The 25,073-nt window shown below is 38.3% G+C and overlaps 1 protein-coding gene across 1 annotated transcript in view; it reads right to left on the bottom strand.

Moving 5' to 3' along the window:
* PCSK5 (proprotein convertase subtilisin/kexin type 5) overlaps positions 1-25,073 on the bottom strand; it is a 649,923-nt gene that overhangs the window by 507,947 nt on the left and 116,903 nt on the right. The window contains 1 exon segment of the mRNA XM_043976670.1: positions 12,746-12,859. Within this exon segment, the coding sequence (XP_043832605.1) occupies positions 12,746-12,859 (114 nt within the window).

Here is a 25,073-nt window from a genome sequence, read left to right as displayed (position 1 = left end):
CCAACAGGGAGAGTCAAAGAGAAATTCATAGATGAGGTAACATTTGAATTAAGTCTTAAAGGGTGGATAGGAATTTGAGAAGCAATGAGAAAGAAGTAAGGAGAATATTCTTCTTAGGGAGACAAGGGACAGTGGATATAAAGGCAGGGAAGGAAGATTGTAAGCTCCTTGAGGTCAGGGACTGCCTTTTGCCTGTCTTTGGATCCTTTTCACTTAGTATAGTGACTGGCACATAGTAGGTGCTTGATGGGTGTCTATTGATTGGCTGATGTTTGGGCAACAGAGGGGCCCAGTTTAGCCCACAGTATAGAATGTGTGGAAGGGAATAATATAAACTAAAATGAGAATCTGGCATATTACAACATATTTTTTTTGCCTGTCAGGTAAAGAATTTTGAACTTTATTCAGGCAATAGGGAACAACTGATGAAGGGTTTCTTTTCTTAAGAGGTCAGGAAAAGGGCTAATAGTCAGCAAAGGGGAGAGAACAGGAGAATGTGGTGTCTCTGAAGCCAAGGGAGGGAGTGATTGACAGCATCACATGTTACAGGGTTCAAAAAGGGTAAGATCTAAAAGGAAAAAAAAGACAATTGGATTTGTTGATGAGAAAGTCCTTGATGACCTTTAAGAGAGGAGTTTCCATAAAGCAGCAGAGATAGAAGCCAGATGGCAAAGGATTGGGGACACAGTAGGTAGTACAGACGTGGAGACACGAAATGTAGACAGTCTTTTCAAGACATTCAAGAATCAAATGGGAAAGAAAAATGGAAGAGTCAGGGGATGGGGCTAGTGGGGTCAAGGGTAGACTTATTTTTAGGACTGGTGAGTCTTAGGCATCTTTGTTGGTGGTAGAAGAAGCTAAAGAAAAAGGAGAGTTTGAAGATACAAGAGAAGAAAATGAATGGAGGGGAAAACAAATGGAAGATGTGAGAGGGAAAGTAATCAAGATTATGTACAGGGAATAATATCTTGTTCTGTGACTAGAGGCAAAGAGGAGAAAATAGAGATCAGAGACACAAGGAAAATCATACTTTATGTTCTTTAAGGGCCCACCTATTGGTGATTAGTACAGTACCACTCAGGCAGCCAATGTTATTCAATCATGTACAATTCTTCATGATCCCATTTTGGGGGTTTTCTTGGCAAAGATCCTGCTGTGGCTTGCCACTTCCTTCTCTAACTCATTTTAAGGATGAGGGAACTGAGACCAACAGGGTTGTGAGCTGCCCAGGGTCACACAGCTAGTAAGTACCTGAGGCCAAATTTGAACGCACAAAGATGAGTCTTCCTGACTACAGGCCCAGTGCTCTGTTTTCTGTGCCACCTAGCCAGGCAGCCAATAGTCTCAGTTCATTCATAGCGTGGATATGTAGTGCCCTACAGATAAGAGGTCAGGAATCAGGAAGACATGAGTTCAAATCCAGCCTCAGACACTTAGCAGCTGTGTGATCCTGGCCAAATCACTTAACCTCTGTCTGTCTCAATTTCCTTATCCATAAAATGGGAATGATAATAGCACCTACCTTCCTTGTGAGGAACAAATTAGATAATAGTTTTTAAAATGTTTTGCAAATGTTAAAGCACTATATAAAATGCTAGCTATTCTTACTCTTACATTTCAGAGGATTAACTCCAGAATTCCAGCCAACTGCTTAGAGGGGGTTAATAGCAAAAACCATCTGTCTCAATGAAACAACATAAATTATAAAGTGCCCTCTCCATGGGAGATGGAGCTCTCCAGTACACCTAGAGTTGAAGAAACAGCGTGTACTCCATTTTCTTAATGATGGGTTAATATTACCCATTAACCTCACTTCTTGCCTGTTTTGTCATTAGCCTTATCCATTCACTATTTCTAAGAAGCAGCCAAGGAACAATAAAAGGTCCCAGTAAAAGGGAGTGAGAGGCACAGTGGAAAGAGAGAACCTGAAACACACTCATTCTGGGACCCTGGGAAAATCATCTAATCTTTCAGTCATTCCCCTCCCCCCCCACCCCCTTCCTGCCTTGGAAAACTCTCTAAGGCTAGAAAGGAAGTGCTAAGCTGAAGGGCTCTTCTATGAAGTTTCCTTATGTAAATTTGTGTGGATCCCTGCTTTAAAAAAAAAAAAAAAGATTATTTAGGGTGAGGAACAGGTGATAGCTTATTTCATTTTTGGTTAATACTAGGGTTATTTCCCAAGAGTATGAGTTAAATTTAAAAGACTATGGGGTTTCACACATTTCATTAGGGAATGAGAGATATTGGGTTCACCTTTATAAACTAATTTATTCTAAAATAAATTACTTTCTTCAGGTTTCTCTTCTACTTACTGTTCTCTTCCTTTCTCCTTCCCACCTGAAATGTATCAAAATTTTCAGAAATGAGACTGAAATATCCGCCTACTGTTTGGGTTACCTCATTTATTCCTTAAGGCCAAACACGGAAGTTACCAAGTGGCCAAAGGCAGGTCACTTTGAAGCAAGAAGCCCAATCCATGGTAAATTTGTGAGGCTAGGCAGGGTCCCTTTTGGCCTCCCCTTGTACTAAAAGTTGGGATGGAAATGAGATCTTCATTTTTTATTCATTCATTCAAATCTCTTCTCCACTGTTGTATATTTGGATATAGATTTGGGCCAGCAAATCAGTGTCTGTTGGAAGGGTGGCAACATTCATTTAACATTGTTTCTTTCCTGTTTTAATAGTTTCTTCTTCATATTTTGGTGCAAATCTCTTTGGCAGTTGGTTGGTTTTTTATTTGTTTTGTTTTTTTTAAATTTAGGTCTGGGAGGGGAGTGAGAGGCGATAACTAACCAGAAGTCAGATTTTTAAATGAATTAATACATCTCATCATAGTTTATCTGATCATAATTCTATCAGCATACCTAAAAACATTCCCAAAATCGTGTTTCTCATAATTTACTCATTTCTTTTAATGGTACCACTATTTTCTCAGTCACCCAGATCTGAAAACTTAATCTCCTTTCACTCCTTTCTTTCCATCTGTCTCACCTTCCCCCACCCCAAACACTCATATAACCAGTTACTAAGTACTACCATTTATAACTCAACAATATCTCTTGCATTTGAGCAAATCAATAAATGAATCAATGAATAAGGAATATAGATGAGAGAGAGAGAGAGATATATTAAATTCAAGAGTGTACTGGAACCAGCTCAAATTGGCTAGCAAAAGCCAATTGTTAAATTTTCAGTGTCGACATGTACACCAGTAGAAATCAGCAAATGCTATAAAGCAGGGCTTGATTGATTGCTTTGCTGATTATATAGACAAAAATGGTTTAGAATCCTTGGTCTATTATAAGAACATATAGGTAGTGTACAACAGATATCTACTGAAGGAATGAATAAATGAATCACCACTTCTTCCTTTTTCCCATTGGGGCAAACATCTTTCTCTATTTCTTCCCTATTAGTTGCACATTAGGTAAATGTTTCTATTGAGTAGTTTGAGGCGATTACTAGATCTTTTTTCCTCCTGATAGGGTAGAACTAATTCACAACTCATTAGAATAAAAGACTAGTTTAAATTATCTGATGACAATGTGTGTTCCTTTTCATTTGTCTGGAATGGACTTCATCAACTTTGTTCGCTCCTCTGGATCACTTATCTTTCCTCTGCTGGGGGACAGTGGGAAGTGAGCAGTAAATCGCTACAGAACAAATTGGATTTTTCTTAGCCCTTTCGCCTCACCTGTCCCTTTGACCAAATAATGAATAGACATTTTTAGACTCTCCGTTTGCCAATTTTGGGGGGCGGGGCAAGACAGGACAATGCTTCAAAGGATTCTCATCATTGATCTTGAAGTCTGTTCACTTGAGTGGTGCCAATTTCAACTTCTTAGCCAAAAATCAGTATCTTTGGGACTCCTGAGGATGATTGTGATTCTCGGTTCTTTGGACAAGGCAACCATTATGGCAAAGTGAATGCCTGTTTGCATTCTTTTCAAGCTATTAAGTCCTTATCCTTATCTTCCATTGACAACCATGAAATTCCTTTCCTCTCTTGCCTGGAACTTGTCTGACTCCTAGATGCTAAAAATGCTAAGGACTGAGGGACCTTTTCTATAATACTAAGTTATAATTAATCTATCAATCAATTAACAAACGTTGAAGAACCTACAACATACCAGGTATTGTGATGGGCCTGGGGTATGCTAGAACACAAACAGTCCTTGCCTTCAAAGAGCTTACATTCTTTTTTTTTTCTTTTTTTTTTTTGTTTTTGGTGAGGCAATTGGGGTTAAGTGACTTGCCCAGGGTCACACAGCTAGTGAGTATTAAGTGTCCGAGGCTGGATTTGAACTCAGGTACTCCTGACTCCAGGGCTGGTGCTCTATCCACTGCGCCACCTAGCTGCCCCAAAGAGCTTACATTCTTACCATCAAGGTTGAAAAGCTTCAGATACAGGCTCTAAGGAGACCTCTCCTTACAACTTTCCCACACTCTAAATTAATATGAGATACTGGACACTGGATACTGGACCTAGCCAAACAGTTAGCACACTCAATAAATACATGTAAGTGATGGATTTTTTTTTTTTTTTTTAGTGAGGCAATTGGGGTTAAGTGACTTGCCCAGGGTCACACAGCTAGTAAGTGTTAAGTGTCTGAGGCCGGATTTGAACTCAGGTACTCCTGACTTCAGGGCCGGTGCTCTATCCACTGCGCCACCTAGCTGCCCCTGATTGATTTTTGATACTGAATTTGTCATCAGTGATGCCAGTAGGGCAGTAATAGGTAATGAGGGTCATTTAACCTATCAACCATGGGACAATTACCTCATTGTCACCTTTGACCCTGTCCAAGTCCTTCCAGCCAGGGCAGGCAATTATGTTCTACTTAGAAGAGCCATCCCAAATTATTTCCATTATAGGATCATAGATTTAGAGTAGGATAAGACCTCAGAGGTCACCTGGTCCAACCCCCTCCTTTCATAGATGAGGAAATTGAAGCCCCAGAGGTGAAATAATTACCCAAGGTCACATAGCTAATAAGTCTTTGAGCTGGGATTAAAGCCCAGGTGCTTTTTGACTGCAAATGCAGCACCATTTCCATTGTAACACACATTCTTACCAAGCGGAGATGACTGTAACTACAGCTACAATTAGGGAACTCCTTTGGATAAATAGATTTGTAGAGTCCTCCAGCCCTCATTGGCTCTCTCTGTTAGGCACAGCTCCAATATGGGCATCGAGTCATCTTTCACTAGAAACCAAGTTGTTTTTTTGTGAAAGTCACAATATAATCTTGGGCAGAGATTTTCCTTAATGAATAACTCATTTACTGTTGTTACAGAGCTGATACCTGGTGAACCTTGAACTGACCTAATCTCTTCTGTGGTTGTAAAGTCTCAGATTTGTTGATTCAAGGCCTTTCATCTAAACTTATCTATTAAGTAAATAGATAAATAAAAATAAACTTATCTATTAAGCAGTTTTTCTAGGTCCTAGTTTCTGCTTTCTCCTTCACCTCTCACCTACTACTTAAGATGGTTGATCAAGACTAGACTTTGGTTTATTTTCACCCATCCACCTGCAGATAAGGAGGACTTACTCAGATGGGTGGTGTAGTGAGTAGAGGGCTGGACTTGACTGCAAGAAGACCTCAGTACAAATCCAGCCTCAAGCACTTATTACCTGTGTTAGCCTGTAGAAGTCACTCAATGTCTTTCTGCCTCAGTGTGCTCATTTGTAAAAGGAGGATAGCACCTACCTCCCAGAATTGTTGCAAGAATAAAATGAGAAAATATTTATAAAGTGCTTTGCAAATCTTAAAACACTATATAAATGATAGTTGTTATTATAATTCTTTTTTACAGGAGAAGAAATATTAAAGAATGAGTTTATCTACTGCCAGGGACCTCAGAAAGAAATCTAGTTGAACTCCTTCAGTGTATAGATGGGGAGGGGCAACTAGGTAGCACAGTGGATAAAGCACCAGCCCTGGATTCAGGAGGACCTGAGTTCAAATCTGACCCCCGACACTTGACACTTACTAGCTGTGTGACCCTGGGCAAGTCACTCAATCCTCATTGTGCCGTAAAAGAAAAAAAAATATATAGATGAGGAGACTGAGACCCAGAGATGTTAAGAGACTTGCCCAAAGTTACACAGGTAGAGGGTGGCAAAGCTAGAATTCAAATCCAGGTTCCCTCTCTCCAAGCTCTTCTCACTAGACCACATTGCATCTTATCTAATTAGAGGCCTGACTTTAGAAGTTCCAAGAAGTTAGGTGATTTGCTCAGTACCATTAAGGTAGTAAATTATAGAGAAGATATTTAAACCCAGATCCTCTATCTCCAAATCAAACATTCATTCCATCATACCATGTTGTTCTTAATTAATATAATGTAACATAAGTCAGTTTATGGAGAATAGAGTAAAGAAATCAGTTCCAGAGAAGGAATTTTTCTACTTCACTGCAAAGAAAAGTCAGTTAAGCAAGCATACTGGAGAGATTTGCCATTTCCTTCTCCAGCTCATTTTACAAATGAGAAAACTGAGGCAAATATGGTTAAGTGACTTGCCCAGAGTAACACAGCTAGTAATTAAGTGTCTGAGGCTGGATTTGAACTCAGGAAGATGTCTTCCTGATTGCAAACCCAGTGCTCTATTCACTGTACCACCTAGCTGTTCCCTATAAGATCATAAATAGCTCTGGAAAGTACTTTAGAAGTTATATAGGAGAAGCTAGGTGACGTAGTAGATAAAGCACTGGCCCTGGATTCAGGAGGACCTGAGTTCAAATCTGGCCTCAGACACTTGACACTTACTAGCTGTGTGACCCTGGGCAAGTCACTTCACCCTCATTGCCCCGCAAAAAAAAAAAAAAAAAAAAAAAAAGTTATATAGTCCTACCCCTTCATTTTTTCAGTTGAGCAAACTGAGTCCCAGTGAGGTCAACCAACTTGCTCAAGGTCACAGAAGTAGTAAGTGGTAGAGGGAGAACTCAGATCTTCTGACTTCAGATTTTGTGTTCTTTTCACTGCATGCCACCTAGAGGGTTGTTTTTGATTTGTTTGTTTAATTGCTTGTTTAATATAACCACTGAGATTTAATTTAGTAGTTTAATCTATGTTAGGGCAAAACTATGACTAGTGTTCAGGTTAGCTGGAGACCTTCAACCTTAGTCACTGCACAATATTAATTTCTCTTCCTGATCAGGGGATCAGACATTTTAGACATGGAAGAGATTTCAGAGATTGTCCAATGCAACATCCTCATTTCACAGATGAGGAAACTAAGGGCAAGAGAAGAAAGATGACTTCTTCAAGGTCACATAGCTAGTTAGTGACAGAGTTTGGATGAGAACCTCATGTCTCCTGACTCCCCATCCAGTGATCATTCCACTACATCATTTGCTACCCTGCCTTTTGTCTGCTCTTTTTCACCAAGGCCTCCCGGTTCCCTCCGGCTGTGCCACATGGTTACATATTTCTACCATGTTGCATTTTCAATTTAAAAAGCTAAATGGGATGTTTAAAAAGGATGATTTCAAAGCTGCCAGGCCAATAATACCGTAAACTCCACCAGTTTTTATTAGAGTTAAATGAGAGTATAAATCATCAGAAAGGCTCGAGCGCGCCAACCACAGAAACAGCCGTGTTCCACGCTCTTGGAGTGCTGAACCCTATCCAGTTGGCTGAGAAAGGACCATGTGGCTTAAAATCATTTTTCACAATTACTGTCCTAGCTAGTCAATCGTTCTTGGCAGCTATATCCCCCCCACACACAGCAGAACTCGGCTAATTCTCACTCTGCTGATCTGCAAATCTGAAAAAAATTTTGCAAAAAGAACCAACCAGCACGCCTTCATGGAACCCAGTGTCATGCACTTTTTTTAAAAAAAAGGAGAGAAAAAGGGAAAAAAGTTTCCTCTTTCTGTAACCTTGTTTTAATTACTAGATGGTTTAAGAAGATCATCATTTCTTAATAACAGCATAATCATGTGAGTAGCTAAGTGAAGTAATAGGAACAGTGTTGCCTCAGAGTCAGGAAGCCCTGAGTTCAAATACAGCTTCAGATACTTACTAGCTGTCTGACCCTGGGCCCATCAATTAACCTCTATCAACCTCAATTTCTTCATCTGTAAAATGAAAATCCTTATAGCACCTACCACCTAGAGATCCCGTGAGGACAAAATGAGACAATATTCTTAAAGAGCTTCCCAAACTTTAAAATGCTATGTAAGGGCAGCTAGGTGGCACAGTGGATAAAACACTGGCCCTGGATTCAGGAGGACCTGAGTTCAAATCCAGCCTCAGACACTTGACACTTACTAACTGTGTGACCCTGGGCAAGTCACTTAACCCTCATTGCCTGGCCAAAAAAAAAAAATACTGTGAAAGAGAACATTTCATAAGGTACTTTGAAAACCTTAAAGCATTATAAGTCCTAGCTCTCATTGGTATTATTAACATTATTATCCTCAGATAGTCAGGACCTCTTTCCAGGGATATTGTAAGGAAACTGTTTAATTGTTCTAGATGGCATTTGTGATTTACTTTGTGTAGAGAAATACCTTCCATGGAGGAGATTCCCTCTATGCAGATCTGCTCCTACTCTGCAATTGTTGGTCTTGAAGAACTGCCTAGGGCCACAGTCTAGAAATTCCTAGGTGCCACCAAGGGCCTTTCAGGGTATCCATGAGGTGAAAACTATTTACTAGAATGTTTTCATTTCTAAAAACAATTTAAAAAATCAATAGAGTGGATAGAGCACCGGCCCTGGATTCAGGAGTACCTGAGTTCAAATCTGGCCTCAGACACTTAACACTTACTAGCTGTGTGACCCTGGGCAAGTTACTTAACCCCCATTGCCCCGCAAAAAACAAAAAACAAACAAACAAACAAATCAATAGATATAACCACTTAAATAAAAGCTCTTTGGGGAGGGTCTTCAATATTTTTTTAGAGTGTAAAGAGACACCAAAGACAGCTAGGTGGTGTAGTGGATAGAGCACTGGACCTGGAGTCCGGAAGCTTTGCGATCTCAAATCTGGCCTCAGACACTCACTAGCTGTTTGACCCTGGGCAAGTCAGGTAACCCTGTTTGCCTCAGTTTCCTCATCTCTAAAATCAACTGGAAAAGGAAATAGCAAATCACTCCAGTATCTTTGCCAAGAAAACTTGAAATGGGGTCACCAAGAGTCAGACATGACTGTACTGAATAAAGAACAACAAAGAGTGACCAAACTTTTTGAAAGCAAAAAGTTTGAAAATTGCTAAACCAGGACACCAAGACATTAAGTGATTTAGCCAGGGCCATAGAGTCAGTATATGTCAGAAAAGAGACTTAAACCCGGGGCTCTCGCTCTGGTCAATAAACACTAGAATTTGGTCAGTCTCATTTTAAAAAATATTTTATTGGGCTTGCCCATATGACATTATTTATTATGAATTTTTATCAAAATCATTACTAATCCTGAGATAAATAAGCAATTCCATACCAAGGTAGTGTACCAAATAATAATAATTATATAATAACAGTATCCTTCATGATATTAATTAAGACATTATTTTTAATAATATTTATTGTTATTAGTTACTAAAAGATAAAAGCATTTTCATGGTATTGTATAGTTACCATGTTAATATCATTTCCAAAATTGTACACAAAGGGGCTCCCATCAGAAGCACTTTCAAGTGCTAAATTCCAACACTGTTTGTATTAAGATCAGTTCAATTGATTAGAAAGTCTGATAAAGGGGCAGCTAGATGGCATAGTGGTTAAGGCACTGGCCCTGAATTCAGGAGTACCTGAGTTCAAATCCGGCCTCAGACACTTGACACTTACTAGCTGTGTGACCCTGGGCAAGTCACTTAACCCCCATTGCCTACAAAAACCAAAACCAAAAAAAAAAAAAAAGCAAGTCTGATCAATAAAACTTCAGAACTCTCATCATAAAAGGACCAGCCATGATTCCAGAGTTCTCAAGATGAAATATCCCACGACCCACTTACAGACAGAGAGGTAAGAAACTCACAGTGGCCGATTGAGACACACACATGCATACATATGTACATACATACATATTTATTTATGTCTGTACCATGCACAAACAAGCTTTAAGCAGGATAAATTGAAGACAACAAACAGATGGAAGGTAGTAGAATTAAGTGGGATTGGGAAAACTGAGGTCATATCAGATTCCTTGATAAATGTAAAACATGACTAAATTAAAAAACTCCATTAATTATATATAACATTCCCACTCCTAAAAATAAGAGTCCAATCTTCCCATCAAGTAATGATCCTTCTGTCTAATGATAGGCAACCAATCAACAAACATTTAATAAAAACTTACAATGAGCTAGACTCTGGAGATAAAAAGACAGAGATGAAATCGACCTTGATGTAAAGGAGTTTATATTCTATTAGGGTAAAAAGGAAATTCTTTTTTGAAAGTATGAATCCTGGGGGCAGCTAGTTGGTACAGTAGATAAAGTAGCACCCCTGGATTCAGGAGGACCTGAGTTAAAATCTGGCCTCAGAAACTTGACACTTACTAACTGTGTGACCTTGGGCAAGTCACTTAACCCTAATTGCCCCACCCCTCAAAAAAGAGAAAAAGTATAAATCAGGGAGAACTGGATTTAAATCCTATCTTTACCTATGTGCGTAAGTCATTTAAATCTCTGAACCTCAGTATCCTTATTTGGAAAATAAGGATAATAATAGCACCTACCTCAGTGTCCTCATTTGTAAAATGGGGTTAATTGCACCTACCTCAGAAGATTGTTGTGAGGCTTAAATGAGATAATGTATGTAAAATGTTTTGCAAACTTTAAATTGTTGCGACATCAACTATTATCATTATTACTTAATTTTACAGTGTCAAGATAGCTCTCTAACTCTAATGAGTAGAATAGGTATTTCTCTATATAGACATGGAGTACTTCCTCATTGGGATACTCCCTACATCAAGGAAACCAAACGTCTGAACCAAATTGTTAAAATCTAATGGATTTTTGGTAATTATTTACACATAATACATAACATTCATGTAACATCAAACTAACTTTTAGGAATAAATGTTCAAGATTGATAATCCTCAATTTTGAACCCTTAAGGCCCCTAATTAATACTTTATTTTCCTTAGAGGTAAATATTGCTTTCCAAAAGCAAGAAAGAAAGTGGCCAAATAGATTGCCTGATTATGTTAAAGCCATCTATATTATCCATTTTCACTGACTTCTCAAAATGTTAGACCCTCCCTAGTGTACTTCTGTCATAACACAGCCTTAAGTTCCTGTAACACTCAAAAATAACTTATAATCAGAACTTACTTTCATTCCGAGCAAGAGCAGTGACCCTATAAACTGAAAACAACTTCAAATGTTAAAGGGGCCACTCAACCAAATGGAAAAACTGTCAGTGAGACCAGGTAACTGTCATAAAAATCAAGCTTAAATTACCCAGGTTAAGTTCATGTGAACACTCAACAAATGACACCTAGGTTTTAACTTCAAACTTTCATTTTTTAAATTATATTTTACTTTTTTTTCAATGAGGAAAAACCTGACTTGTCTCCCTCCCACCCATCACCCCCTACATTGAGAATGATAACCTCATTCTTTAAACGTTCTGCTTTTCTCTTACAGACAACAATGGAATGGTCAGATTAGTTTCCTCAGAAAAATGAAAAGCCTCTGAAATCATCCTTTCCAGAAAATGTACCTGGTGGTTGATGGAGACCTAGAAATTCTATGGATCCTGTTCCCACTCTTTTCCTCTTCCTACATTTTCTTGATTTGTTTAATAGAATTGTTGCACTTACAAGAGTTGGGTAATTCATAGTGCTTGGTTCAATCAATCAATCAATCAATGAGTATTTATTAATCACCTACTATGCACCAGGAAACAAGCCCTACTCACAAAAACAAACTTGTATTAAAAGGCAGCATAGAGTAGTGAGCAAGAATCAGATTTAAATCTAACTTCTGACATATAGTAGTTCTCCGACCCTGAGCAGGTCACAATTTCTCATGCCTCAAATGTTTAGAGTCTGTAAGACTACAGGTTGCAGAAAGGATGCCCATCTCTGCTGGTAGTGATTCCTCACTGCAATAGCCTTATGCCAATGAAATCACAGATCTTCCCTTAAAAAGTTCATTAATGGGGGGCAGCTAGGTGGCACAGTGGATAAAGCATTGGCCCTGGATTCAGGAGGACCTGAGTTCAAATCTGGCCTCAGACACTTGACATTTACTAGCTGTGTGACCCTGGGCAAGTCACTTAACCCCCATTGCCCTGATTAAAAAAGAAAGAAAGAAAGAAAGAAAGAAAGAAAGAAAGAAAGAAAGAAAGAAAGAAAGAAAGAAAGAAAGAAAGAAAGAAAGAAAGAAAGAAAGAAAGAAAGAAAAAGTTCATTAATGACATGAATAAGTCCATGGGTTTATCTTCCTTGGTTTGTTTTCCAATTTTTCACTCCTCAATTGGAATGCTATGGTCTAGAGTGATCCCTCTCAAGAAAATCTCAATCGTTAAACCTTCCATCTCCTTCCTCTTATAGCTTAATAATATATAGGGCAAAATTCAGTGAAGAAAAAAATGTAATGAATAGTGTAATATTCTTTTTTAGCACATTAACTAATCTCCACTTATTGGCTTTGGAGCAGAAAATAATGCTCCCTCTCACTATTTGAATACAATGTCCAGTCCCAACAGAAGTCCATCAATCCATAAAGATTTGTATAGTATGAATTAGAGTCAATGGTTTTTGTTGTTGTTGTTTGAACTTACCATATACCACATGCTTGGCCACTTGGGATCATTGAAGTAAGTAGACTGGGCACCACTGAGTTCAAAGTCCCTCTTTATCCTTTTTTTCACCACTTGTTGTTGTATCCACTCCACCTGCCAGGGAGGAGAACATGATAAATATTGACATTCCATAAAGAAGAGAAAGAAAAATAAGGCTTGTTGGGGTCATTTACCACTGACTAAACACAGCCCACGTACCAGGCTTTATTCAAGCAATTTACATGGAGCTCGGATTAGGGATTCATGGACAATCTAGTCATTTCCATGTGGTATAGTGGAAACATAAGGAAACAGCTGAGTTCAAATCCTTGCCTTGACAATGGCTATTTGTGTGACACTTGATGAGTTACTGAACAGATCTGAGCCTTAGATTCCTCATTTGTAAAGTGAGGAACATAATACATGCCCCTCATAAGGTTAGTGTGAGGTAAGTATTTTGTAAACCTTAAACCTATTTTTAAAAAGCACATTTCACTTCTCTGACTAGAAATTACAGAGAAGGCGCTGACCTGCATTGGTGAAGTGAGTTTCCTCATCTAGGAAAGTTAATAATAATAAATTCATAAATCAATAAATCACTAATAAAAATCATAAATTCAGTCCTAATTCTTATATTTCACCAAGTTATTACAAATTGACAGTTATTAGTAAAATGATGATTATCACTTATAGATGATTATATGCATTACCAAAAAAGCTTATTAACCCTTTTATGCTCACTCCTAAGTTTTCTGTATTAGAAAATCCCTGGTCTGGGCATCAGGAGACATGGCTAGGTCTGGCTAGGTTATAACCCAGCTCTCACACTGGCTTCCTTTCTGCGATTAGCTGGGGGCCTATGCTAGACACTGTGTCTTTGACATAGGATCTCAATTTTCCATGGGAGGCGGGGGGGGGGGGGGGAGACTGAGAGGACAATTCCTCTTATAACAGGCATGATTACTGAAACAGAAAGAAGGTAACCTCTTCCCTCCCCCCACCCCCTCCCAGGACCCCAGATCCATTTTAGTTTTAAAATTACCAACCAATCTGGAAAGCCTCTCCAATCTGCCTGTTTTTTTAAGTGTCCCTTTGTTAGATTGGTGGTTTTTTTTTTCTGTCAATAGCTAATTTAGTCACAATGCATTCAAAAGATTAGTACAACCATTACCTACTCCTACCTCACCTCAAAGAGAAGAGGGGAGGGAGAAATCAGAAGTTCACTATTTAGTGAGTCTGTCTTGATGTACTCATTCAAGGAAGTTTTGAAGACTACTATTGTCTGCATAATTGAGGCATTAGATGGGGGAAAGAGACCAAGGTACTGATTAACAGGTTAAATTACTACATGCTCCAAATACAAGGCAAATAGGATATTAAGGCCCTAAGCAAACCACTGGAGCTACAAGCAGCAGAAGACAGAATGCATTTCACTGACATCATTCTTTTTCCTTAATTCAAAGAAACATCTCAAACTCCAGTTCAAAACAAGGATAGGGATAGAACTTTGATTTCACTGATGTAGTTAGTAAACTTGCATTTATTAAGCCCTTATGTCCCGAGCATTATGCTAGTGCTAAGTGCTGGGAATACAAAGAAAGGCAAAAAAAAAAAGTCCCTACTTTCAGAGAGTTCACAATCTAATTAGAAAGATAACTTGGAAACAACTCAGTATAAACAGTATACACACATATAAAATTTTTAATTATTCAGTTTAAATTAAAAGTTTAAAAATACATACACATATGTACACATACATATGTAAATATGTACATATACACATATAAGTACATACACATATATATAAAATTGGGGCAAGGGTAATCTTACAGGAAGGGCAGCTAGGTAGTACAGTAGCTGGAGTGCCGGACCTGGAGTCAGGAAGACATCTTTTTGAGTTCAAATCTAGACGCAGACACTTACTAGCTGTGTGACCCTGGGCAAGTCACTTAATTCTGTTTGCCTCAGTTTTCTCATCTGTAAAATGAGCTAGAGAAGGAAATGGCAAATCACTCCAGTATTTTTGCCAAGAAAACCTCTAATGGCATCACAATGAGTCAGACACGACTGAAAATTACTGAAAAACAACAATCTCACAGGGAAGGCATTAAGGTTTAGGAGCACTAGAAAAGGCTACTTGCAGAAGAGGTTTTCTGCAGAGACTTGATGGAAACCAGAGAAGCTAAGAGGCAGAACTCCCCAGGGGAAACTCCCTCTGCCAGAACATCAGCACCCTCTCTTCATTTTATAATTTTAAAAATTGCCAAAATCAGCAAGAGTAATGGTTAGATTTGAATCCAGCTTTCTATCAATTAAACCAGAGATCCTCTTTAATATCTAAAAAGCAAGCCAGCTAGGTGATGCTATGCATAGAGTTCTGGATCTTCTGGAGGAGTTGGGAAGCTTTGGGTTTGAATCTCACCTCTGACACTTATCTGTGTGAGAGGTCACAACTTTCCTCAGCCATCATTTCCTATTCTATAAAATGGGGACGATAGTTAGCAATAGATGCAGCACTTAAATAAAATGAATATTTTATTGTTCTACTAACAATGGCTAGCTTGGAGCTCATGGCTCTTTAAGTAAATATTGCAACCTGTTTGTGGTTAAGACCACAGCTAAGCATCATACTTGTGGCTTCACTGACAGCTCATTTTACCCAGATAATGGAACTGAATAAACAAATTGAAAATCATGTTCTGGCAATGGACTCTGGGTCTTCCCCTGTGTAAACTTGTTCTAAGAATCTCTGCTTTGTCCTCTTCTCACCCCTTTTCCACCATACCCTTAGCCCCCCTCTACCCTCACACTTAGCAAGAAAATACCAGTCCCATTATTTTTCCCATTCTTACCACTAAAGGCCTTTTACCAGGAATGACCCAGAAGCTGAAAGGTTTTGTTTTGTTTTGCTTTGTTTTCTTTCTATCTATGCCAAAACTGTATATCATGGAGTTAAAATTTAAAAAAAAATTAAAGCTTGTCTTAAGAAGCACATTGTCATTGAGAGAGGATGTATTCTTCAATAATTATAAATAAACTATAAAAATAGCTTGAAACTCTCAAATGCTGACCGTATAAAGTTTAAAATTAGCAAAGTCACAAAAATTGTTGTTGCTGTTTCCTTTAAAATGGACTGCCTACACTCTACATTGCAGTCCTTTATCCAATTGGTTAGAGATGCAGAATCCTGGACCTGACTTTAATTCCTACAGCTGACACTCAACTGTGTGACCTTGGGCAAGTCTCTCAACCCTCCTCACCCTCAGTTTTCTCATCTGTAACAGGTTAATAATGCCTTTGCGACTTAGCTCATAGGATTATTTTGATGATAAAGCAATACAGGGTGTCCCATAGGTACTCAGTACCCCTAACATCCTTGATGTGGAAGGGATAACCGTATTTGAAGTCACTCTATCTATATATTTCCATGGGACGGAACCAGGGGACCATATTTAAATCATTATAACTCTGAATAGCATGGATTTGAATACATACAATCATTTCATGGAATTGATAATTTGCACTAATCAGATGCTAGCTGTACTGTATTCTACACGTTACAGCCTAGACATACTGGCCTACTAGCTGCTCCTTATGTACAACATTCTATCTTCCTTCAAGATTCAGCTTACAAGCTGCCTTCTTCCTGCCCTGGGACCCATCAGCTGATATAGAGCCTTCCTCTCCAAGCTGCACAAAATCAGAATGTCGCTGTTTATGTAAATATTGTTTTCCCTCATTAAAGCTCTCTGAGGGGAGATACTGTTGTTACTGGTGTTTTTCTTTGAATCCCTAGTACTTAGCAGTGACTGGTAAGAGGCAAGCACTTAAATGCTTATTGATGGATTGATTGGTGACTTTCAAATATATAATTCATACTTCACATGGATATAGATCTACCCAAAAGGTTGATATTCATTGGTCACCTAATAGGAAGCTAAAAGGCAAAGGCTATAATAGGCCAGTCCAAATCCAAGAGTCTAGATCACCACCCTATGCTGGTTCATAGCTTTATAGATAGAAGAAATCTCAAGAGGCCAAATAGTCCAACCCCCTCATTTTACAGATAAGGAAACTGAGGCCTAGAGAGGTTAGGAGACTTCCAAGATCCCACTGGTAGCAAGTGGCAAAACTGGGAGGCCACTATGAGTATTTGCCCATTGCTTTGAGCTATGGCATTTATGTAATATAGGACACTGGACAAAAGAGAACTTCAGGTTTCTTTATGAGAAACTCATTCCAAGCTGCCCTAAATTCCAAACTGCCAAAGAACAAAGAGGCACAAACCAAAATAGTGGCCATGAATGCCTAGAAAAGCAAAGTTAATGAAGAGACTTGGATTCTAATAGTCTCTACTTTGGAGATATAGCTGCATGTGGATATTGTTAATAAACCAACTATCAATATCTGTTTGAAAATGACTTTCATAATTGCACTGAAGATGTGCACCCTTCCCTTTCTCTCCCTCTTTCTCACTTTTCTCTCTCTTTCCCACCCTTTCTCTTTCCCTCCTCTTTCTTGTTCTGTCTTTGTCTATTTCATCCTCCCTACACATACACACACACTCACACACGATGTGTTTTCCTATGTGAATTAGTACATTCAGGATTGCCAATGACCTTAGAAGTAGCCTAGTTCTATAATTCTATAGTAGACACAATGGAAATGCAAAGAATCTAAGCAAGTTGCCTAAGGTCACAAAGGTGGTACACTGCACAGTAGAATCTAGATTTGAACCAGGAATTTTAACTCAACTCAAGCCCCACCTTCAATAAAATGCATTCCTAATTCACCCAAATGCAAGTGTCCTGCCTCTCCCTAAACCACAGTGTATTTATTTTATATTCTCTGTATGCTTATATGTTGGCTTTGCTTCTAGAATGTAAGTTCTTCAAGGGCAGGGACTGTTTACTTTTTGTTTTTGTAAATCCAGTGCCCAGCATATAGCAAGCACTTAAGGAATGCTTTTGGGTTGACTGCAAATCTCGTGTTGTTGTTTTTTTTTTTTCTATTACACATACACTGCCTCACATTCGAGGTATTCAAAAAGAATGAAATTGGCGTCAGAATCCCAACAGTTTTTGCTGTCTCCACAGAATCTTTCCTCACACTCTTCTCTGTAGCCAGAATGGTGTTCAACCCATCCATCACATCCTGACCATCTGAGAAGAAAGTGATGTCTTCTTCCTCTGTACATTGTTCTGACCTCTGATATCACCTAACCTGTTTCGTATTGCATATTGATTTGTGTGCCTGTCTCCTAAAGAATACTTAACATGGGACCTGTGACCTTGTTTTAAAAACATATTTGAATAACTCTCTTCCTATAGAATTGGCCTCCTTTGTGATCCTATGTATTTCTATTCTGTACATTTTAAACCTGTAAAGAATTAATTGTTATTTGAGGTTTTTATGCCTCAGCGTGCACTGGCCTGGGGCTCAGCAAACCACACGGTGCTCTACCCATTGGTTGTAACCGTTGTCAGGGCTCTGGCACCTCACGTCATCACCACTCGCCGATGCCTACATGGGCCTGGCAAAATTATAATGATCGGAAGCCTAGTGAGGGCAGTCATGTGACTGTCAGAGCAGCCATCCCATTGGTTGGGGATGTGTGGGGGTGTTTCTAGGTTTGGGGGAGGAGAATTGGGCATTCTAGGTGGAAGCTGGAAAGTGACAGGCGTTCTGCTGCGCATTTTCAGCTGATTCCTGGGTGGTGGTATTTTTTCAGGTATTATCATTTCCCTTTCCCCATTTTATTTCCTTTCCCTTGATCCTACTGATCCTGTTTGTGTTTTGTTTTTAAGTTCATTCTTGTTAAAATAAATCTTTTTCTGTTTTGAGGGAGGCTGCCAGTCTCCTTCCTTGCCCCAATATTGCAGCGAGTCTCTTAGCTAGCACTCCCCAATTAAAAATTGGTCCCCACAAACCATTATTCTGAGAATGAATCCAAAGGCTTTACCAGACTACCAAAGGGGTCCACAAAACAAACAAACAAAAAAACCAAACAAACGAAAAAAAAACTTAAGAACCCCTTTTCTACTCAGAGTACAGACTGATAGATATATTTTTCACTTTAATTTTTCTGGCCTTTCCTTTTTTTTTCCAAAATGGCCAATATGGAAATGTTTTTCATGACTTCACTTGTATAATAGGTATCATATTCTCAAATACACAAATGTATGTGGATTTATCCAGGGTTCTGATTTCATCAGTACAGGGGAGAATCCTTCTATGAATATAGTATAGTATTAATGCTGTAAAAATAGAAAGATTAAGTATTTTCTCCTAACCTTTCTCAATGGATGGCAGAGGGGCTAGAGGGAGAGAGATAATTTAAAAATCAAAATTTTACAAAATGAATGTTTAAAGGAAATAATTAAAAAAAGAAATTTCAATATAAGAAAAAGAATCTCTATTCTAGATTACAATTTTCTTCAGGTCAAGGATTCTTCTTTTATTTGTGTTTTCATGTATAAATCTTTTATATATAAACCCTAAAAGACTAGACAAAATATGTATAGAATGTTTCATGAAAAAAGCATATTACCCAAGCATTGTCATTTCTAAAATTTGGAGCTTACTCAACATAGGGATAAGTAATTGTTAGGTAACAAGGAATTTTGCCTCAAAGACCTGTCTCTAAGTTGCTCTGTCAGAACATAGGGTTATATTACCAAAGAATATCTCAGTGGTCATTTTAGTATCAAAATACCATGTGCACAGGGGCAGCTAGGTGGCGCAGTGGATAGAGCACCGGCCCTGGAGTCAGGAGTACCTGAGTTCAAATCCGGCCTCAGACACTTAACACACACTTACTAGCTGTGTGACCCTGGGCAAGTCACTTAACCCCAATTGCCTCACTAAAAAACAAAACAAAACAAAACAAAAAAACATGTGCACTATGGATGGGTGGCCATATATAATCCAAAACCTCTGTGTTATTTTCAAACACAGACATTCTGGGATTGGAAGGAGTCTGTGAATAGAAAGATTTCATTTATATTTTAAAGCTTGTGTCCATATTCCTGTGCCATAGTCCCTGAAGGAAAAATCTCAGGAGTGATGGATTATACAGGTTTCTTTCCTTGCCAAAAGGCTCTATGGCAAAGAAATGATACATTTCTGACATCTCAGTGGAGCCATGTTTAACTATGGGGCATAGAAAAATAGTTCCCTTGTTTTCATTGATTTAATTTCACAAAGTTCTATTTCCTAAATGTTGAGGAACAAAAGTTAAGTCTGAATCGAAACAACATGATTATTATTTCCAACCTTCATTAATCTCAGTACTTACCCAGTATATAACAACCACATTTAGCCTATTGCTATTCACAGAGCCCTTTTCCTTTGTTGCAACATAGTGTAATAGAGAAAGAAATAAGCAAGTATTAAACATCTAGTATGTGGCAGGCAAGGTGTTAAGCACTTTACACATATCTCATTTGATTCTTACAACAATCTTGAGAGGTCTGGGCTATTATTATCCCATTTTACAGTTGAGGAAACTGAGGAAGACAGAGTTGAAGTGATTTCTCCAGGGCCCCACGACTAATTTTTTAATTTTGATTTGAATTCTTCTTCTTGATTCCAGGCCCAGTATTCTATTCACTGTACCACCTTGCTACCTCAATGGATGTGGAGTCCTGTGCATTTGCTTGGAGTCCTAACACTGAACCTTACTATGGGAACATAGACAACTCACTTAATCTCTCTGGAACTCAGCTTTTTTGTTTGTTTGTTTGTTTTGGTTTTTTTGTTTGTTTTTTGAGGGGCAATTGGGGTTAAGTGACTTGCCCAGGGTCACACAGCTAGTAAGTGTTAAGTGTCTGAGGCCGGATTTGAACTCAGGTACTCCTGAATCCAGGGCCGGTGCTCTATCCACAGCGCCATCTAGCTGCCCCTGGAACTCAGCTTTTTTATTTATAAATTATGAGTGTTGGACCACATTTGTCACCAAGGTGCTTTCTAGTTCAAAGTTCTGAGGTCCTATAATCTGTACTGGGTCCCACTGGAAAGAAGTATTGGTGATATTTTGTTGTTGTTGTCATTTAGTCATTTCAGTCGCATTTGATTCTCCATGACCCCATTAGGGATTTTCTTGGCAAAGATACTATACTGATTTACCATTTCCTTCTCCAAACCATTTTACAAATGAGGAAACAGAGGCAGGGTCACACAGTCAGTAAGTGTCTGAAGCCAGATTTGAACTCAGGTCTTCCTGACCCCAGGCCCTGTGTTTTATCCATTGTGCTGCCTAGCTGCCCTACTGATATTTAGACTACCACAAATCCTTACAAAATTGTTGCATGAAAAGAACTTTATAAACTTTAAAGCGCTCCAGAAATGTTACCATCAATGTTTCCAAACATGTCAAACTTTCTTACATTGATCTCTTCAGTAGATTGGTCTAAATATAAGAGTAGCAAAGGGAATAAACTATTTCCAAGGAATTTGGTTACAAAATCAGAAGTGGATAAAAGTGGAAAGTTCTCAGTTGAGCCAAGTATGCAGGGGTATGGGAATTAGTTGAAATAAGCAATAAGTTTTGATATTGTTTCATTTAGTGAGAACAATGGTTTATGCACATGTTTATCTACTGACATCAGGCTGATTCAAATGTCTGACACTGACTAGATAAAGCTAGATTGAATTAGCTTTCCCTGCTTTTGTCAGTTGAGTGCTAGAGGTCATGCCATGCATGCATTTCATTGTCTATTTTTGTTTTGTTTATAAGCCTATAGTTTTTAAGAATAAATATTATTCCAAGGAAACATGCAAAAGTTGTAGCTCTTAAGGAGAAAACATCAGTAACCATAAGAGATATTATAATAGCTGTTGGTGTGGGGAATGAGTATTCATGTTTTCATTTAATTCTTTATCAAAACATTTAACAGAAGAAGTCTAGGAATCTTGGGCCCTGGGCCTGGAATCAGCAAGATCTGAGTTCAAATGTGGCCTGAGTCACATACCAGTTGTGGAATCCTAGGCAAGTCATTTAACCTCTGCCTTAATTTTTTTCAATTGTAAAATAAGGAAATAACAGCACCTGCTATAAAGATAAAATGAAATAATAGTTGTGAAATGCTTAGCACATTGCCTGGAATATAGTAAGTACTTAATAAATACTTGTTGATTGACTGGGGGATAAAAAACAAAACAGCAAGACAAAAAAAAAAAACCCAGCTATTAACCACTGCTGGGGCGGGGGGGGGGGGGGGGGAGTTTGTTATGGGTAACACAACACAAAGACTGGAGTATCAAAAACTGAAAGGAAAAAAAGTAATTTTCACTGATAAAATTGACTTTTTCATTTAAGTTTTTACCACAACTATGACAGAAGTCCTCTTTATCTGGACATCTTGTGGATAAAGCAACCACCTGAAAAATGATTTGGTTTTTGGTTGTTTTTGTTTCTTTACTACAATTGAGCCTGGAAGTTTTGTCTCCATTGAGGGTATGATGAACTTCAATAAATACATTGAAATGCTAAGAAACACAAATTGTTCCAGGATTATAGAAATTCGCAAAAGGAGATGGAATGTTCCAACTTGACCTACTTGTCACACTACTTGTCACAAAAGATGGTTTCAGGGGCCTGGGAATTCACCTGATTTGAACTCCTTCAAAATTCTGTGGGCTATAAATCAGGGCTGGACTCGGGAAAGCTCATAATTTAGCAAAAGAATATATAATATCAAATGTGCTAAGTGTGGATTCATAATGAAAAATTAAAGAATATGTGTAAAAATCTTATTAACTCAAGAACAAATTATATAGAATCATTTGAGCAAAAAAAAGATATACTGCAAATTAAAGGTTTTTAAAGATAGAAAACAACTGTAAAGTTTCTTATATCTCAAAAATTTATTTTATTTTGTTCCACCTATTCCGACAACACTGCAGGGAACTGCCCCTCACTTAGTCACAACCATTCAACAAGTTTGCTGACAAGGCAAACAACCTAAGTCTTTTAGCAACAAAACACATGTGAAGAATGGCTACTGTATCATTAAAGAAATTCCATCATGCTATGGAATGAAAGATACGAGTACGCAGGTTTGTGTGGTTTTGGTTTGTGGTTTCACAAAGAGTGAAGCTATGACAGTAGCACTAAATATGTATGAGGACAAATTGCTGTCCGCTGAGATCCATACTCCACCTCTCACCATCCATTTCTTAGAATGCTTATGAATAAATGAATTAACAAAATAATATTTATAAATGCTTACCATGTGTCAAGTACCCACGCAAAGTAAGTTTACTTACAAACAAAAAAGGTTGTTGTGGTTGTTGTTGGTGTGTGTGTGTGTGTGTGTGTGTGTGTGTGTGTGTTTTAAAGTAACAATCTCTGCTTTAATTGGGGGAGATAACACATCAAGGAAAAAACATTAGCGAGTTAGTAGGGAATCCCAGAAGCCCCTGCAGGACTGATAGAAAGACCCAGGGCTCCTTGGGCTAAGATAGGTCAAGCTGACAGAGCCACATGGACCCTAGAATGTCCGATCAGGGCAAAGGCTGTGGGTTCTCCCTTTCATCAAAAGGAATTAAAGTTGGTGGCTCCCACCTCATTTAGTGTTGTGAACAACTGGGTCCGAAGGACAGAAGAAATGGAAGAGAAAGGAGGAGTCACAGAAAGAGGGAGGAAAAATAGAGGTGTATCATTTGATCTTCCCAGTATCCTTGAGAGATAGGTACTGCTATTATCCCCACTTTACAGTTGAAGAAAAGTGAGGCAAATGGGGTTAAGTGACTTGCCCAAGGTGTCTAAAGCCAGATTTTAATTTAGTGGCCTTCCCTCTATCTACTGAGCTACCTAGCTACATCTCAAAGGAGAGATATGATAGGAAATGATAGCTTTCTGGGTCCTGAAATCCACTCTCCAACTACCACACCTGTATATTTTGGACAAGATATTTTCTGTAACTGGAATGTATTTCTTCTTCAGCTCTACTTCTTAGACTCTTTATCTTCCTTCAGGTCTCAGTTCAGATGTTACCTCTGTGTAGTTTTTTCTGACCATCTCAGTCTTTAAGACTATCCCCTGCCTCAATTTTCCTAACATCACCATTATTGTGTTCATTTTATATTCTATTGTGGCAGACTCACCTATCCATCTCTCCCACGACTGCCAGTAGAATGAGATCAGAGACTGTCTTCCTTTGTCTTGTATGCCCAGAACTTAACAAGGTACCTGGTACCCCATTGTGAAAATAAATAAAGGTTACTGAATTTTAAAATGAATTTAATTTTTACCCCTTATGTTCAAAATTAATCAAATGTCTTATCCCTTAAATTTGTGCAGACGGTGCTTTATAATTTCCAAGATATTTTTACACTCCTTAACTCACTTGCTCCTTGTGACAAGCCAGGAAAGCAGAGAAAGATAGAGTTATTGGCTTGGTGCCAGGAAGACATGAGTTCAAATCTCACCTCAGATATTTACTAATGGTATTATTCTGGGCATTCACTTAACCTCTTTCAGTCTCAGTTTACCCATCTGTAAAATGAAGGGGCTGGATTTGATGGTCTCTAAGGTCTCTTGTTTCAGCTTTAAATCTAAGAACCTATAAACCTATGAGGATATTATTATCCCCACTTTGTGAAGGGGGCAACTGACCTTTGACAAGGTAGAGGATTTGTTCAAAGCAAGACAGAGAAGACTGTGGAGTCCTGTGTGCAAATTAACATGGAAAATTTATGCGAATCTAACTTTAAAAAAATAATTCAGATTTCAAAAATTTGCATTTGCTTGGTTTGATCAGGGAAGTTTTAGAACTATGTAATTAGTATAATCATCCTTTTAAAAATAAACATGGAAAACCCTTATATCTGTTATAATTCTAACTGTATTTTCTAGAAATTAAAATCTTGGTTTTCCAAGGTGATTTATCTGAAAAAATGATTTTCTGGTTTCTTTACTGATTACTGAATTTATTTTTTCCCCTGAAAATAGAGTGTCTGAAAGGGAGAACACAACATCACTGGCTATAGCTATTGAGTGGGCAAATTCTATGATGAAAGATGAATGTCTAATATCCAGGATCCCAGCTGTACTCAACATTATTAGTTTGGTAGTTCTGTGAATGTGGTATTAAGTACTATGTGCATAGAACTGGACCAGTAAGCAACCCCCCATCCCCCACCCCACACCCACCCCCTCTGCCAATTCTGTCTATTCCATTAGGTAGTATAAAACAAAGGCAAATGATCATATACAGATCAAAAAAAGAGAGAAATGCAGGTTTGCAAAAAAAAAATCATAAAAATCAGAGAAATGTTTAGATAGTTCCTACCATACAAGTCATATACACTGAAAGGTTTCATC

The sequence above is a fragment of the Dromiciops gliroides genome, chromosome 1 (genome assembly GCF_019393635.1).
Source record: "Dromiciops gliroides isolate mDroGli1 chromosome 1, mDroGli1.pri, whole genome shotgun sequence".
Taxonomy (NCBI): Eukaryota; Metazoa; Chordata; class Mammalia; order Microbiotheria; family Microbiotheriidae; genus Dromiciops; species Dromiciops gliroides.
The sequence above is the reverse complement of the archived record's forward strand: the minus strand, read 5'-3'. Positions and strand labels throughout refer to the sequence as shown.